The sequence below is a fragment of the Misgurnus anguillicaudatus genome, chromosome 20, assembly GCF_027580225.2.
Source record: "Misgurnus anguillicaudatus chromosome 20, ASM2758022v2, whole genome shotgun sequence".
Classification (NCBI taxonomy): Eukaryota; Metazoa; Chordata; class Actinopteri; order Cypriniformes; family Cobitidae; genus Misgurnus; species Misgurnus anguillicaudatus.
This window is the reverse complement of record NC_073356.2, coordinates 9,291,176-9,310,000: the sequence shown is the minus strand read 5'-3', so window position 1 is coordinate 9,310,000 and position 18,825 is coordinate 9,291,176. Positions and strand designations below refer to the sequence as shown.

General features: G+C 36.8%; 3 protein-coding genes across 4 annotated transcripts in view; 1 reads left to right on the top strand and 2 right to left on the bottom strand.

Annotated features, from left to right (window-relative positions):
• LOC129455158 (uncharacterized) overlaps window positions 1–18,825 on the bottom strand; it is a 181,095-nt gene that overhangs the window by 53,325 nt on the left and 108,945 nt on the right. The gene's annotated exons all lie outside the window — the stretch shown is intronic.
• On the bottom strand, window positions 1,177–5,847 carry LOC129454487 (uncharacterized). 2 transcript variants are annotated; one of them, XM_055219027.2, is made up of 3 exons: window positions 5,651–5,847; window positions 4,714–4,909; window positions 1,177–2,898 (listed from the first exon to the last, which is right to left on the bottom strand). In XM_055219027.2, exons 2-3 carry the CDS (start codon window positions 4,766–4,768, stop codon window positions 1,361–1,363), a joined length of 1,593 nt encoding a protein of 530 aa, XP_055075002.2. In that variant the 5' UTR covers window positions 4,769–4,909; window positions 5,651–5,847; the 3' UTR covers window positions 1,177–1,360. The 2 variants fall into 2 exon arrangements, with proteins under 2 accessions (XP_055075002.2, XP_055075003.2); XM_055219028.2 differs by having other exon boundaries at window positions 4,714–4,896.
• On the top strand, window positions 10,396–14,201 carry LOC129454484 (uncharacterized). Its single transcript, XM_055219023.2, has 3 exons — window positions 10,396–10,775; window positions 10,864–11,305; window positions 12,844–14,201. Exons 1-3 carry the CDS (start codon window positions 10,620–10,622, stop codon window positions 13,986–13,988), a joined length of 1,743 nt encoding a protein of 580 aa, XP_055074998.2. The 5' UTR covers window positions 10,396–10,619; the 3' UTR covers window positions 13,989–14,201.

Sequence of the window (18,825 nt, the reverse complement as noted above, 5' to 3'; positions counted from 1 at the left end):
TTATATTTTACTATGTTCTTACCTCAACCTAGACAAATCAACACATACCTTTTTTCAATGCGTGCACTTTTAATCTTTGTACATAGCTTCTTGAATGTGTTAGCATTTAGCCTAGCCCCATTCATTCCTATGACTCCAAACAAAAGTTTTATTTTGTGCCACCATACTTACTTGTGTAACAAACTACTCATGTAAAATAGGGAAAACATGGAAGTGTTTAGTGGCTTCTTAATTCTTCCCTGTTTGGATCCAAAGGAATGAATGGGGCTAGGCTAAATGCTTTCATATGTACAAAGATTAAAAGACAAGTTCGGTATTTTACACTTAAAGCCCTGTTTTCAGATGGTTTATGATGAAATAGAACGGTTTTGACTGAAATTTGGACATATGATGCTGGCCTGAGAATTTTCGGGTGTTTGTTCTATCACCTCCCACCTCCCTACTGAAAAATCCAGCTAAGACCAGCATAAGCTGGTGAGCTGGTTTTAGCTGGTCCCCAGCTTGGTTTTAGTTGGTTTTGCTGGTGTAGGAAGCTGGTTTTGCTGGTGTAGCAAGCTGGTCTAGGTGTGTTTTGGTCGCATTTTAAGCTGGTCTAGCTGGACTTAGCTGGTCATGCTGGAATACCAGCTGGCCCACCAGCATGACCAGCTTTGTCAGGCTGGGAGGACCAGCGTAAACCACCTTAAGCTGGTAGCTGGTCTTAGCTGGATTTTTCAGCAGGGCTCTACAATGGGTGTTTAGGTGCACAGGAACAATCCTTCCTAAAATGCATTAAACTTTCGTTTACAAAGACGTGAAACTCACCGAGCGGTCAGGGTGTTCGCCGATATGCTCACACAAAATCGCAGCAAAAGACGCATTCCAACAGGTTTTATCGTAAATTTTGTCCAACTCCATTGACTTGTATTAGATGTGCTGTGAGGTACGGTATGACTTCGTGCCGGGAACGTTGTTTGTATTCTTGCAATTGGCAAAGGTGGATTATTGCCACCACCTGGGCTGGAGTGTTTATTATTCAAGCTCTCAACGGAAGAATATACAGGTGTGAGGCGTTTGGAAAAATAGGTCCACAAGTTTACAACGAATGCTAAAACAGCTGTTGGAAAGCATCCCCTGCAGCGACTTTTGTTTGAGCGTGTCAGTGGGCACCCCTGGCCACTCGCTGAGTTTCACGTCTTTGTAAACAAAAGTTCAATGCACTTGTCCTTTAAAAGTGCACGCATTGAAAAAAGATAGGCATGTACTACTTTGTCTAAGTTGAGGCAAGAACATAGTAAAATATTTAAAAACGGTGGCGTTTTCCTTTAAGCTTAACTTTTCTTCTGAAACTTTTTCTACAGTGATGGCATGTGAATGGCTTCTATCCGGTGTGAATTTTCATGTGTCTCTGAAGAGCACGTTTACTTGTGTAACTCTTTTCACACTGAAGACATGTATGAGGTCTCTCTCCTGTGTGAGTTTTAACGTGTGCTCTAAGGGTAACTTTACTTCTGAAACTTTTTTTACAGTGATGGCATGTGAACGGTTTCTCTCCAGTATGAATTCTTTCATGTACCGTCAGGCTACTTTTTTCTTTGTAACTCGTTCCACAAAGATGACAAGTGTAAGGTTTCTCTCCAGTGTGAGACCTCACGTGTAACGTAAGTTGAGATGGATATGAGAAACTCCTGTCACAATGATGGCATGTAAAGGGTTTCTCTCCAGTGTGAACTCCCATGTGTAACTTAAGGTAACTTAAATTTCTAAAACTCTTTTCACATTGACAGCACTTGAACGGTTTTTCTCCAGTGTGAGACCTCATGTGTGCCTTAAGTTGACTTGAATTTATGAAACGCTTGTCACAAAGACGGCATGCGTGTGGCTTTTCCCCACTGTGAACTTTCATGTGATAATAAAATTGGGCATGACAGGTGAAACTCCTTCCACACTGTTGACATGTGTAATGCTTCTCTCCACTGTGAATTCTCAAATGTTCCTTAAGGTTCCCTGCAGTTTTAAAACTCTTCCCACACTGATGGCACACATGTGGTCTCTCTCCAGTGTGATTCCTCACGTGTGCATCAAGGTTAGGTTTTATTCTAAAACTCTTTCCACATTGATGGCATATGAACGGTTTCTCTCCGGTGTGAACTGTCGTGTGTTTCTTAAGAGCGACTTTATTTGTGAAACTCTTTTCACACTGAAGACATGGGTAGGGTTTCACTCCAGTGTGACTTCTCATGTGAATCTCAAGTCTACTTTTATTTAAGAAAGTCTTGTCACACTGAAGACACGCGTGAGGTTTCTTTTCGCTGTGACTTATCATGTGGCTTGCAAGGCCACTTTTTCTTGTGAAAGTCATTTCACACTGATGACATGCGAATGTTTTCTCTCCAGTGTGAATTCTCAAGTGAATCGTAAGTTGATATTTACTTCTGAAACTCTTTTCACACTGATGACATGCGAATGGTTTCTCCCCAGTGTGAATTCTCACGTGTATCTTAAGTTTACTTTTACTTTTGAAACTCTTTTCACACAGATGACATGTGAACGGTTTCTCTCCGGTGTGCATTCTTGAATGTCTCTTCAGGTCACTTGCAGTGGTAAATCTTTTTTCACAGTCATGGCACACGTGAGGTTTCTCTTCACTGTGAGTTATCAGGTGTCTTGTAAGGAAACTTTTACTTCTGAAACTCATTTCACACTGATGACATGGGAATGGTTTCTCTCCTGTATGAATTCTCACGTGTACCTTGAGCACACCTGCAGTTGTAAAACTTTTTTCACAGTAATGACACGTGAATGGTTTCTCTCCAGTGTGAATTTCCGTTTGATCCGCATTTTGTATTGTTTTAATATTATGTGTTTCATCTGCTTTATTTAGTTCAAGTAGATGGTCCGTGTTTATTCCCATCGTATCTAAAATGAAGACAGTAAATAGTTAAAAGTGATAAACCAGAATGACTTTTAAAATTGTATGACAAAAAAACTTTCATATCAAGTACATTATGAAATTTCTATTGTTAATTTCTGCTATTGTAGTTTAATTGTAGTAAAGGATTGCATGAATCAATTCCCAGAGAACACAATAATTTAATTCACTAAATGTTGCTTTGTATAAAACTCTTTACCTGTTGTTTCAATCCAATCCTACTTAATAAATCTATTATGGATGTAGAAAGTGGTCATCTCATGTGTTTTAGTCAAGCGTGCCTCACAAGCCTTGAAAAGTGAAGCCAAAACGTCTCAATCACCCCGCAGTGACTGGTCCTAGTATAGGTCATAAACCCCGCCTCCCCATGTTATTCAATGTGACTTGAGACCAACTAAACAATTTAATTACACTTTTTTCCGAAGCTGGTTTCTGTCATTTACCGTAGTTTTTATCACACTGATGTAAACTCAAGTGTTTGTTTTTAACATAACTTTGTTTTTAGTTAGTTATTTAATGCTATAAAATCAGTGATGTCACGTCATGATTGACAGCTGTGATATGCGCATTCTGCGAGAGCAAGGGCGGGGCCTTGATTTCGCGGCTTTACTTTCTGCTCACTACTGCGCAGGGCTGGGTTTCCCGATAACGTTTGAACTTGGCACTTAAGAGCACGTTTTACGAGCTACTTAAGGAACATTCGTTGTACACTTACGTGCTTTCCCAAAGATGAACGTAAAAAGATCGCAGCTGGATTTTAAGTGCTACTTACTAATCTCTATCCATTTGTCAAGTGCTGAAATGTCACCTATAGAATGACTCGTAATTGTAGCAGAAGCTTGTTTAGGCTAATGATCTTCAGCCGATGTGCATTAATATTTATATAAATATTATTTTAAAAATTTCAATGACTTATTAAATGTTTTAATAATTTTTGCATCATGAAATATTCTTTTTTCATATTTAGTTAGGACTTGTCCCACTGCACAATGCCTTCTGCATTTTATATTATATAGTTTATTATAATTAGATTATTATTTTTATTTGTTTTTTATTATCTACGTTTATTTATTATTAGGGATTATTGCATTGTACCGTAAATATTTATTTGGTTTCTTTAATCGGATGCCATTTCCCTTCAAAACATTTTTTTATTGTAGATGAATAATAGCAGCAGTTAGGAACCATTTATCAATTTGCTAGTACCAACTTTTACCAAAGTTGTACAAAAAACATTTTCCTTCTTTATTAATTTATGTTTAGTCATTTACATTTGATTTCTCATTTGAATTTTAAATATATTATATTAAAGTAATTTAAACAAAGCCAAGAACCCAATAAATAAACCTACATTTAAAACATTACATTATCGTCATTTGCAGGAGTGCAATTTGCTGGTTAACCTGTAGGTGACCTTGTAACTCTGTTATCTTACGATGCACTTATGAAATAAAGATTACTCTAGAGCCCTCATAGATCTACGATGATTTTCAAGTGCAACTTAAGTTACGAAGCTTTTGGGAAACGGCCTGTAATTCTAAGATGATTTGTACGATAGTTTTTACGATTTACTTAGCCTTACGATGCTTTTGGGAAACCCGGCCCAGGACTGGTCCCGAAATCGCTACTGCACAGACTCAAGACCCAAGATGTCAGCGCCGTGTCGGGACACTGGCGGCTTCACTTTTCACCAATGGAAGAGAGCGAACAGGCGTCGTCCATGTTTTTTTAGTCTATGGTTTTAGTATTTTTCCCTCATGTTTCTTAATACCAATTTTAATAGACAAAAAATAGACACCAACCTCTTTGTTCCTCAGTATCTTCATTCTCCATTCTGCATGGTTCTGGATCTCTCATCTTCTCAAGCTCCTCTTTCACCAACACCAACAATATGTCATGAAGATTTTAGTTGTCACACATGAAGGGATTTCTCTTTGTGGATTGTTGTAGGAGGAGCTTCACTGAATGTCTCAATCACTTTCACTCTACGATTGTGAACTACAGATGAAAGAGGGGCATTAAAACCTTTAATGCAAGTAAAACATTCATACTAGAGGCATCTGTTTCAGAATGAAATCTCTCCAGTTCTTTGGTTTATGTCTGATAAAAATTCATCTGCTTATTTCTTTAACTGCATGTTATTAATGATAGGGTCCTGTAAAACTTAACAGAAATGTTGACTGGTTTTATTAAAGAAAATCTGCAGAAAATCACCACTTTAGTGAATAAAAGCTGTTATGAGAATCCTAACATTTAAAAAAATCTTAATGCTTTAGCATCTTCTTTACTGTATCTGTAACACTTACAATAAGGTTGTATTTATTAACATTAGTAAATGCATTAGCTAACATGTGCAATGTAGTTTTTGTCTTTCATGTAATTTCTTGTTAATGTTAATCTCAATACAGTATTCATGTTAGTTCAATCATAGTACATAAGTAATGTTAAAGTTGCAACAAGCATGAAATTTTGCATTTTTAGCTCTCTAAACATACACTATTTTTATTTCCTTAATGAATACAAATGAAAACATTGTTGTACAACAACTGAACGATTTCATATGCACGTATATTTTGGTTGCTGCACTAAGTTAACTGTTACTAACAAGACATCGGTTCCACCGTTCCACAAAGCTGCTGTTCAGTATAACTAGCAAGCAACTATCTCAAGCAATATTAAGACGATCTTTAGTCGTATTTTTATCCTGAAACAACATTTGTTGTATCTGTAAAATACTACCTTGATTTGTTGATGTGATGCTCAACGGTACGTTCGTGATTCATTCTTTTTGAACGAATAGTTCTCTTCTTTATCTTCTTATGTTTTATGGCGGTTGGCAACTAAACTTATGGTGCACTACCGCCACCTACTGAACTGGAGTGTGGAGCACAGATGTGCAAGAAACAGATGTGCAAGAAAAATTAACAAAACGCAACTAACCCGTTTTTTTAACCAGTTTATAAAGGCTCCATACTTCCTCCATTGCTTTAAATTACCTATCAAATGGCTTTTCCATTTCCTGAATACGTTTTTTTTTTCATGTTGCTAGGGTGGGTCTCCAACCTTTTTGTGAGCAAGTGTGGATGGCTACTTTTTTGAAATAATTTTTTTAATATTACTTATTTTATTATTGTTTAAAATGTTAAAGGGATAGTTCACTTTAAAATGAAAATTCTGTCATCATTTACTCATCCTCATGTTGTTCTAAACATGTATAAATTTCTTTTTTCTAATGAACACAAAAGAAGATATTTTGAGAAATGATGGTAAACACACAGCAGTTAGTGACCATTGACTTCCATAGTAGGAAAAAAATATTTTGCAAGTATTGTGTTAAATGACTAAGAAAATATTTTGATAAATGATGGTATGCACATAGTTGACGGTACCCATTAAATTCCATAATATTTTTTTATTCCTACTATGGAAGTATATGGTCACTTACTGCTGTGTGTTTACCATCATTTCTCAAAATATTTTCTTTTGTGTTCATCAGAAAAAAGAAATTCATACAAGTTTAGAACAACATGAGGATGAGTAAATGATGACAGAATTTTCATTTTAAAGTAAACTATCCCTTTAACATACATCAACGAAACCAAGCTAATATAAACATTTTGTAATCATTAGGCTAAATATTAGAATTGAGGCTATTGGTAGAATGTGCATCATGTTGGAGACCACTGTTTTATTATTGTCTCTGTTTTGATCACAATTTAGTACTATTTGGACAGGATTAGTTTTCCAAACTACGTTTGAGTTTCAGCGTGTCCCCCAGGCCAGGACGTCTGTGATTTTATGTAACGATTCGGACGGGATTAAAATGATGCAGGCTATTCCAGAGATGGGAGTGTCTGTTTCATGCATTTGAGCGTTGCACAAGAGCACGTGCTCTGGATACGCGTGATTGTAATGTTTAATATTTTGCTTTAAATGTAAAATTATGACAGAACGTGTAATTTATTAATTTAATTTTAACAAATCAAAATAAAATATACAAATCCTACTAAAGTAATGTTAAAAGCCTACGTGTTTTATATAACTGTCTGCTTATAATAAACACAAAGAAATGAAGAAATAATGATTAATAAAAATGTATTATCTTTATTAATTAACATTACCATTCCGGAGTTGAACAACTTTGAACGAAGTTTCTTATAACGTTAATGATATTACAGTGGCTCAGAGGACCTCTGAGTTCGGCGAAAAACATTAGGTAAATTGCTCTGGAATTCTTACGGAGGTCGTCAGAGAAGAACACAGACATGGCCGATTCGGACGGGATTAAAAACACAGAGGACCTCTGAGAAGCACGATTTTCTCAGAGGTCCCCCTGTAATGTGATATCTTCTTCAATATTTCAAGCTTCTTGCCATTTGTTATGAATGATTTCTTTTACTATAGCCTGGACCACTTTTTTACTAAGAGCTTACTTGTATGTCAACATCTGCCTAATTTAAAGCTTGCTTAGTTAGCTTATCAGCCACTTCAAGAGCTTCCAATCCCATATGAGCAGGAATCCAGAGAAACATAATTAGATTGCATTACTCATTCTCAATAAAAATGCAAGAAACTCATATCTTGCCTTGATGATTTTAGACCAGTTGCAAGGCTTGAATGTGCTGCATACGAATTAGAACAGATGACTGCTAACCTTGGATTTACATCCTCAACCCCAATGAAGTGCTACCAAAATAAATTCTGCTGTATACATAGGCACATTATCAGTTACTATTTTGCTGATATTGCATTGAAATGTAGGGATATGGACTGCAGAAGCAGTTCTTCCAGATGCAGGATCTTCTGTAAATGTAACCATCTGTAAATGTGTGCAACCACGATGACTAGCTCTGATCTAAATACTGTTGTGCAATAATATGTTGAGATATCTTTGTCCTTGTTAACTTGCATTTGTATCTGATAATCGACTATTGGATTTGGGAATATCCATGACCATGGTGGAATATTGTATAAAGTCACTGTTGGGCTAACTTCATATCCATCAATACCAGCTTCTTATATGCTTCCCTATTAGCAGTCCATCCAAAGCTTTTTATATTCTTAATCCCATTTTCCCAACCAAATCGTTCTCGCTTACGCAATCCACTCATATGTCTCGTTCAATGAAATCTCTCCCTCCATTTTTGGGTTCCGGCTAGAGGCCATAGTTATGGCCAAATCTGCGAAATGTTGGGTTTAAGGTTGGGTTTGGGAGTATGATTAGGATAAAAACAGCACTCATGCAGCGAGATTTTGGCCGTGGCTGTATCCCCTCTTGCCGCAATCCCATTTTTGAGGAGCATGGACAATGAGGGGCAGGCTTTGTACTAGCATTAAAGAGTGACAAAAGCAAGAGCCAATGTCGTTTGAGCAAAAAGGTGTGACAGAGCATATTGGCTGAGCGTGCTGAATGAAAACGTTCTTCATTTCTGGAAGGCCATAAGATCCAAAACATGAAACTAACGCGTTAAACCCCAGGTTATGGTTGTGTGTAAGGTATAGGGCTGTCAACGAATATTCTAAATTCGAATATATATTCGAATAGTTAAAAAAAAACGAATTTCGAATATGAAAATTAATATTTGAATAAATTATTATTTTTTTAAAGCCTGCGGTAGTAGAGGCGTAGCTGTCTGCTTTGTGAGTGGCCGCACTAGTGCGCCTGGTTCAGGGACCGGTCACAGTAGTCACACTGTCTGTCACTGTTAAAAGTTGACGCGTCTTGCATGGAAGATGGCAGAAAGTGGACCGCAGCAGAGAAAGCGATTTTAACCCCCAAAAATCTAAAAAGCTATGTCTGGAAGTACTTTGAATTTTGGTCGGTAGGAGGTAAAATTGTTGAGCTGCAAGATGAAGTTGTTAGCATACCATTCGACCACTAGCAACATGATGTCACATCTCGAAAATGTGCACCCAAATGAGCCTGGCATCTTGTACACACTGCATATTAATTCGTTTGTCACTTCAACTTTTAATGCTTAATCCTGTTCTGTACACACACACTTCGGTAATTTACGGGACTGACAATCGCATTCTACAACCGCATTAACTCCCGCAAACTGCAGTGACAACCGCGTTTACAGAAACTTTGCATAGTGTGTAGCCTACACTTAGATAATTAATTGGGAAAACTTAATAACAGCCTGAAGTTCTTATTTTTTTCTTGCAACCCAGGTTTCACTAACTAAGGGATTTCTAAGCTTAAAGGCATTCATGCAACCGGACAAAGGTAACATCACAATTGATTTCTTATAAAACATGACAAAACTAAAGTAAGTTTCTAAATAATAATGATAATTTTATTTTGACTCTATCACCATTGGCTCCTGTAGATGGACATTAGAAATGTTTGTGCATTGCAGGAAAAGGAAAGCTGAAATGAGATGAGTAAAGTAAGACAATCCTCACCCAGTCAGGCCAAAGAGTATAGAAGCCCAAGAGGCGAAACTCGGTTGTGTTATGGGTAACATTCTGTAGATGGCGCTGCGGAGCCACGGCCGCCATTATGGACTGAAAGCTGCTGAAATCGTTAGCGCGCCTCACAACTGTGAAGATGAGCAAGTGGTTAAAACGCAAGCAGTGTTCTGCAATAAATTGCAAAAATGATCAGTCCACCAGAAGCGATTTGGCATTTCATCGGTAAGGATGCACAAAGGTAATAACTCATTTAAGTGGAAATATTTTAACTCTTAAGAAATGTTCATTTACAATTTTATTTATTTATTTTTCCAAATCATATGGTGATTTTCACTCATTTCAAAATCAACATTTGAATAAATATCTTATTACTGTGTGTCTGCCTATATATTATTTCATGAATTTCTGTTATTCATATAACAAGGAAAATGCATAATAGAACATAAATATTGATAGATTAAAGGTTTGCAGTAATTTTATAATTGTATCTTTGCAAACCGTAGCCTAAGTGGTAGGCTAATGAAGCCGATTCGGTGGGGGGACATACCCTTACAAAAAAAGTACTATAGGAATCTTATAGTATTTTGGGACAAAATAGTATAGTAATCTTATAGGAATACTATAGTAATTTATTTGGGACATACTATAGAAGTACGACAAGACTACCAGAAACACTATAGCAGCTCTAAAATATTATAGAGGTATTAGAACATCACAGAAGTATGTTATGTTCTGTAATACCTCTATAATATCCCAGAGCCGCTATAGCACCTCTATAGTAGTCTTACCGTACTTTTATAGTAATATTTTGTCCCAAAATACTATTTTCCTAAGGATAATTAGGCCATGCATATCCACGTTGTTTTCGTATTTAGATATGACGACCAGAAAAAAAGTTTTAGGCCAAGTTTTTGTTATGTTAAGTTGGTTCAGTGCCATTGACTCTCATTATTTTTCGGCGTTTTCCTTCAGTTTTCAGTCCATAATGGCGGCCGCGCCGTCACGTCATGGTGGCAACTGTTGCTATGGAGCGTTCTATTGAGTTTCGCCTCTTGGCTTCTACTCTTTGGCTTTATGTCTACCAATGCCCCTGGTTTAGCGTCTTCTCTCTCCAGCACAGTAGGAGGCGCTCTGCAGCTCATGTTCCGCCGATAAACCCACAAAAGAAAGAAGCTCGCGTGTGATGTGTTTGTGTATCAGTGTTTTCTCTCATCTTTAGTTTTTTGAGAAAAAAAATCTTTAGTTTATTGAGTGTAAACAGAGTCTTGTTTCGGTGTATTTTAGTGTAAAGATGTTGATGATGAGAGATGAGATGTGCTGTAAATCAGTAGGAACTGATCTGTCCATGCTGGATATTGATGATTTCATCACAGAAATCTCTCAGCTGAAGAAAGAGGTGGCGTTACTGGAGACAAAGCTGAGAGGAGATGAAGGAGTGAAGAGAGAGGTTTGTACAGCTTAAACATCCTTTACATGAATCATTCTGTCTGTTAAATCAGTTATAATCTTACACTGAGTGTGTGTTTTGTTGTTAGGATGTGGATTGTTGTGAATCTTCAGTGTATGTGACTGATGGATGTCTGGATTCAGTGTGGATGAGCAGAGATCAGAGCCGCACACCACAGCCACTGCTGGACTCTAAACTCTCTGAAGAGAAATCCAGACACACACAGGACTCAGAGCTCAGTCTCACTTTACTCTCTTATACTGAGTCAAAGCCCACAGACGCTCAGGACACTGTGTGTGACAGTAATCAGGGCTTACAGGATGAGGAATCTACTGATCAAACCTCCACAGAGTCTCTGGATTCTGTCTGTAACGCTGGAGAACAGCAGCAGATCCTGCAGACCACACTGAAGATGTGTTCAGTCAAACTGATCGACTGCAGGAACCTGATGATGAAGATTAAAACTGAACCCACAGAAGAGGAAGATCACACTGATAAAGACAATCATGTGGATGATTTAAATCCATCAGGTATGGTTTTTCTGTTGTCTCTTATTATTTTACTGTTATGTGAGCTCATGTTTCGAGATGTTTTAGTACATCATTTCGACTCACAAACACACACAAATGTTTCTCATTCATTACATGTCAGAATAGGGATGCATATCAATTAATCGCGATTAATCTATAGCAGAATAAAGGTTTTTGTTTACATCATATATGTGTGTGAACTGTGTATAATAATTATGTATATATAAATATGCACACATGCATGTATAATTTTAAGAAAAAAATATATTTATATACTAAGTATTTATATTTATAATATAAATTATACATAAATATACAAATGTATATACATATGTAAACATTGCTTAAATATATACATGCATGTGTGTGCATTTAACTATACAAAGTTATTATACACAGTAGTACACACACATATATGATGTAAACAAAAACTTTTATTCTGCTATAGATTCATCGCGATTAATTGATATGCATCCCTATGTCAGAATCATTTATCTGAATTAAATAACAGTGGTTGTGGAGAAGTGACTTCACTTAACAGTTAAAATGAATCTATAAGTGGAATATGTTGCTTGCTTGCCAATATATAGACGGTTTCATTGGACGCAAGTGCATTGTCGCAGTTTAGATTCTGGGCATAACTTAACTTACGGTCTTTTTTTTAATGGTCTGACTATTCGAAAATAACAAATGTTTTGATTTCCTAAAGATGAGGGAAGATGGTGATCATGGATTACCGCTTTTTGATGGGAGGTTTGGCAGCTGATCTGTAGTTAAAGGAACACGCCGACTTTTATGGACTTTAGCTTATTTACCGTATTCCCAGAGTTAGATAAGTCCATTCATACCCTTTTCATTTCTGTGCATGCCATAACTCTGTCTGACGCACCCACCGCTAGCCTAGCTTAGCACAAAGACTGAAATGGCTTCAGCTAGCATACTGCTCCCAATAAGTGACAAAATAGTGCCAACATTTTCCTATTTATATATTGTGATTTGTATAGTCTCAGCGTGTACAAATAACAAGGTCATATGAGGCACAGCCATCTTTTAATTGTATAATCTCAGAAGGCGAAGCACTGCTACTTGGGCGGAGTGATTTGCGCAACTCTGACCGAACTCTCTGCTCCTAACCAAGGGGCCTCTTCGGTGCTGCAAGCAAATCACTCCCCCCAAGTAGCAGTGCTTTGCCTTCTGAGAATATAGTTCCCAGTATTATACAATTAAAAGATGGCTGTGTCTCGTATGACATTGTTATTTGATGGAATGAGTTATTTGAGTATGTTTACAGTTAAAAGATGGCTGATGGCTTGCATAGTTTACCGGAAGTTATATTGTTCCTCGAAAGCCGTTTGTTTATTTTGTTACTTCTGAAACCTTATATAAAGAGCTGTCAGTTCACTTTACTTTTAATCTTTAATACTCAATTCTTTGTTGTTAAAAATTAGTAATTCGTATACTGTAATGTTATTTTCATGATGTACATTGGAAATTTAGTTTTATACAAGTTAATTATATAAATATTGTATTCATTTCAGATGTGAAGAGTGAATCATGTTCCGAGGGAGAAACATCCTCAACATCAGAAGATCGACTGACAGCACAAACTCTTTCCTGCATCACCTGTGGAAAGACATTCAGCTCACAGAGACATTTAGAGACACATGAGAGAAAACACACAGAACAGAAATTCAGCTTTACTACCTTACAAGAGAAGAAACTTCATCATTCAAAAGAGCACGAAGAGAAGAAGAAGAAGAAAAAGAAGTTTCACTGTGATCAGTGTGGGATGAATTTTGTCTTCTTATCTCAGCTGAAAGATCACATGAGGACACACAGTGGTGAAAAGCCTTTCTGCTGCACTGAATGTGGCAAATATCTCCACAGCAAAGGAAGTCTTGTTATTCATCAGAGAATTCACACAGGAGAAAAACCATATAAATGTCCTCACTGTGAGAAGAGATTTCGTTATGCATCCTATATTAAGAAACATGTACGTTTACACACCAATGAGAGACCTTATCAGTGCAGCGAATGTGACAAAACCTTTAGGGTTAAAGGCTCCTTAAAATCACATCTAAAAATACACGGTGAGGAGAAACTCTATCAGTGTTCACATTGTGATAAAAGTTTTCATCACAAAGGTCAGCTGATGCACCACGAGATACTTCACACTGGACAGAAACCTTATCACTGTAGTGTTTGTGGAAAGAGTTTTAATTACCGTGACATTTTACTAAAGCATCAGAGAATTCATACAGGTGACAGACCTTACAAATGCTCTCAGTGTGAGAAGACGTTCATTCAAGCAGGTAATTTAAAAGTTCATGAGAGAATTCACACTGGAGAGAAACCTTACAACTGCTCTCACTGTGATAAGAGCTTTTATAATCCAAGTTCTTTTAGCTGTCATCTGATAATTCACACTGGAGAGAAACCTTATCACTGTAATGTTTGTGGAAAAAGTTTTAATCGACATCACAGTTTAGTGTTACACCAGAGAACTCATACAGGTGAAAAACTTTATAAATGCTCTCAGTGTGAGAGGACGTTTGCTAGATCAGATGCCCTGAAGCTCCATCAAAGAATTCATACAGGAGAGAAACCTTACCACTGCTTGATCTGTGGAGAGAGATTTGCTTATTTAGGAAATTTTCAGAGTCATCAGAAGAAACTACATTGAAAATCATCATAGATTTTAATTTACAGAGTGTAAAGCCTTAGTATAATTTTGCTCATATCATATCATTTGGCATATGATCTTGGCATTGTTTAAGCATTTTTTAAGTTTCTCCCAATGACAATTTTTCTAATTTTACTAAAAACACCTGCATTGTGTTGAGTGTATAGCAAGCCATGGAAAGACAGTTCAGAATAAATGGTTAAGTTGATTTCAGCTCTTTAGTGTTTGTTCACTTTTATTTGCTTATAGACAAAGATATCTGCAATGCCTTTGATTATTTTATCAACTTCTCTGATGACACACACACAGACACACACACACAAGAAGTGCCTAATCATATGCATATTCCACATTTTATCATAAGTGTTTTAATGCAGTGACTTGCACTGGTCTTGGTCTTGTCTCGGTCTCGGCCTGTCTTGGTCTTGGTCATGACTTGGTCTCGGTTAAGGTGGTCTTGACTACAACACTAGGCAGCCCATAGAAGCGGACAAAGTTATGAAATTTGTCACACTGACAGAGAACAGTCAAAGTAGCCACCACACCAAATTTGGAGTCTCTATTTTGAACCTACTAGCGCCACCAACAGTCTTATGTTTTTGCTGCTAACTTCTGAAGTGTACGTCGTAGAAAGAAATCCTTTTTTGTCTGAATCCTTGGCTCTTGAATCCTTGACATTATTTTTCACATTAAAAATGTCCTACCATTTTGAATTAGTCATAAAACCTACTTTTCGAACTCATCCTAGAGCGTTTGTCCAATTGGTATGCATCTAGAGAATCTTAAGACAAAAAGTTATCTATATTTTCGGTACACCAATCGAAATTTTGCCATTTCCAGGCTTCATACTTTAACAAACTTCTCCTAGAGATTTAATCAGATCATCTTCATATTTAGTCAGTGTCATCTAAAGGCCTTTGCGATGTTACATTGCGGAGATCTTGACCTTTTTTTTTGAGGGTGTGTACGTGGTGGCCTGCCAAATTTCTTTGTCTTCGCCATGAAACAGGATGTTGTTCTAAATTGTGAATGTAAAATGTGACCCATCCTTCACATGTTTGATAAATTTCCTGGCCTGAACACATTAACATGGCATATTTTAGAGACAGTCATAGTGCCACCTGGTGGCAAAGGAAATGTCAGAATTTACACTGTGATTTACTGCTCATAGAAATTTAATTAGATCATCATCTTATTTGGTCAGACAGATCTTAAGGACTACTATGCAATGATAAATTGTAAAGATCTTGACTTCTGTAAAGGGTGTGTCTGTGCCGGCCTGGCAAAGTTTGAAGTTTAATGAAACTGGAAGGTGTTGTTAATAAGGGTCCTGGCCTGAAAACATAACATAGCAAAATGCAGATACAGTCATTATATTTGGTCAGTCTAATTATAATATCCACATATATTTACTCACTAAAATTCATATCTCCACTGTTCACTGTTTTTCCTAAGGCCATTGGGTGGCGGTGCACATGCAAGTTTTAATTTCATTTGTAACCTTTTTTATTTTTTAAAAGGTGCTAAAATCAGAATTTTTAAAAATCCATATTATAATAACATTATCATTGTTTTACCATTTTTTATAAATGTAGTTCTAAACGTAGGTTTGGGAGGGGCCTAAACATTCAGGTCTGTCAATCATCATCATTATCATGGGCGTATATAAGGCAGCCTTCAGGCCTCCGCGTCCAGCTGCAATTTTTTCCAGCATCCCTCCTCCTCCCCATCTCCTCCTTCACTCTCCCTTTCTTCCTCTGTGTAGTTCTGTTGCAGGGGGTTGAACTTGGGTCTCGACTCGAACCCCAACCTCAGGTTTGCTCTCTCTCTGAAGGTTCAGAGCTCAGGTACAGAGCTCCCTTTAAGGACAGCAAGCCAAGTTTGCTTACCATTAATCATTAAGACCTGAATGCTCAGGCGAACTAGTGAAATAGGATTTGCAAACATTTCTTTACTCTATAAAATAAATGATAATTAAAAATGTGATACAAATAAAACACATTATTGAAAATTCACACCCGTTTGTTCTTGTTATTTGTTTAATGTTTAATCTAGTATAACAATTAACGTAGGAACTAAAAATATCCCTTGTCTGCTGTGTGATACTATGAAACATATAGACATATCGACTGCATTAACACAGACATTAATGTTATTAATTTCTCTGGATGGGTAGACAAACCCCAGCATCTTCCCAGCCAGAAAGGAAATCAGGCCTTAGGCATTTGCCTACTAGCATCGGCCCTGGACGACGTGCAGCAAAGGCTTTATGATTTAAACTTTGAATGAGACTAAAACTAAAGTAATGTTCTTTTCAAGATCAAAAAAGCAAGTGACAAATCAAACATCTCTTAAAACCCGAAAGGGCACTATAATAGAGGTAGTGACAGAATATAAATACCTTGGTTTTATGTTGGATGATTCACTGTCTTTTAAATCTTACATTTGTGACACCGTCACACAAGAAACATGTTACCGCTCATTTTATACATTGTATTGTGGTTTTATGTATATTTGAGTTTTAAATAGGTTTTAGATGTTTTCTTAGCCATTTTATTCCATTTGCTATTTTATGTGTTTATGTCTTTTATTTTGTTTGGGCGGCCTGTCATGTGAGTATCACATGACAGGAAGCAATGCCAGTATAAAAGGAAGCAGCAGAAGCACATTGTTAGCATATGCTAAAGCTACACAACTGTTTGGATTGTGGAGTTTTTTCTTTATGGATTTACCCTTCCAGAACGTTTGTGGATTACCCTATAATTATAGGCCTACACGGGAGAACACTTGTACTTTTAGCACATTTGGACTTTTAGATTGTTTTAGGTTTGGTTTTTATATTCCTTTCTTTTAACAGTCTTGAGTTTTTAGTGTGTTGTTTTAAGTTCTTTGTGTTTGTAAATACACTTATTTAAGTTGATATCACTTGTTTGTCTCATCATTCTAACTCTTTTAATCTCACACAGTAAAATCTGACCCCTTATTTTGTGACACAACCGATTGGGCTTATTGTTACACATTGATCAAGTAAGGACTAAATTAAAAATAAAATTAGGGTTTTAATTTAGAAATAAATCATGCTTCTCTTTTGAAGCAAAAAGAAAATTAGTTTTTGCAACTTTTATGCCTGTCCTTGATTACGGAGATATTTTGTATAAATCAGAAAATACCAAACTTTTTAATTCTTTGGATATTTTATATCAGGGTGCGCTTTTGTTTATATTAAACTGCAACTACAGCACACACCATTGTGGTTTGTATCACAGAGTCGGATGGTTGTGATTATCTATGCGCAGACGTAAGCACTGGTACCTTTTTGTTTATAAATCTATTTTGTGACAGTTGCCTCAATATCTCTGTTCTCTTACTCAACATAAACCTTCTGGAGCTTTGAAGATATGTATTTGAAGATATGTCAGTGCAAATTGTTTGGACACCACTTACATTTATTTTAGTCTAATCCCTGAAACCGCCCCATATTCATTATTTTTTCATTCATTACCAATCCTGACCCTACCATGCAAAATGCTGCAGCATCACAACCAGGCTTCTAAATTAACTTTTTTGATCAGCCAATCAGCATTTCCACTAGCCAATTTTTTCCGGTGAAAGAGAAATAATGAGTGCCAATGAATGCATTTGATAATTTTATTAACATTGTTGGTATGAAAAACACACATAAAGTGAGGCTTCTCCCAGCAAGACTCTCTTCAATAAGACCTGTCTAGGCCGTTTTAATTAACATTAGGCTCTGTAATGACTTTGGGTACTCTCGTCCTTTACTGCCTCAACTTTAAAACTATTTGTTCCCACCACAAAATATTTCGTTTCGTTTTTTCTTTCGCGTACATGCATATTTTCAACATTATACAATAGCAATGATTAATAACTTCTTTTTACAAGAATATTGTTATAATATTTTAAGAAACTATACTATACTAAAATAATCTCAGTCATAGTTACTGCAAATTTTTATATCTGAAAATACAGAACAGTATAACACATGTGTTGATTTTCTCAGCAACAATACAATCCTATTTTGACAAGAGATTTTCCTGAGATTTTTCCTCTAATGTTTGAGACCTGACAGGGTGAGGATGTAATTTGTCTTACCTTCCTTTAACTTATCAGCTCTCCTTTCTGCTTCCATTTCCCTGCTTTACACAAAACATTTCTGATGTCCACAGAAGCCAATAGTGATCGAGTCAAAATAAGATTAACAGTATAATTTAGAAACTTACTTTAGTTTCGTCATGTTTTCATACACTCCATCACGTGGCGTCACATGGACTTTTGAATGCGGTTGTGTGTGGATGAACGCAAAAACTGGATTTGTGCGAGTATGCATCAGTGCGCCTGCCCTGCTGTGTCACTTTTACAACTTTTTTAACTTGAGCTTTACACTGGGGCACAAAAGATTTAGACTGGGGCACGTGCGTGCCGCCTTCCTTGCATTTTGGTGGACGCGCTCCGTTCGTTTCCATGGTTTCTCGTGCTGGTTTAACTGCAAACTGCATGCAGCGAATGGGTGTATGAAACATCATCACATAGCATTACGGCACAGTCTTGATGGGAAATGTAGGAAGTACTGCCAGAGGGATAAATGTCAGAGAACAGAGCATTATGTATCATGCATGCAATGCCTCATGTATCACCGGCCAATCTGGCTAGCCAGTTTTTATTAACACTCGCCAAAATGAATTTTAACCCGCATTTGGCGAGTGTTCATTTAGAACCCTGATCACAACAAAGCACAACACCATATCATTGCCATGATGCACACCAGTATTTTTTGTAAGGTATGCTTGTAAAAACTAATTAAATGTCCTGATAAAAC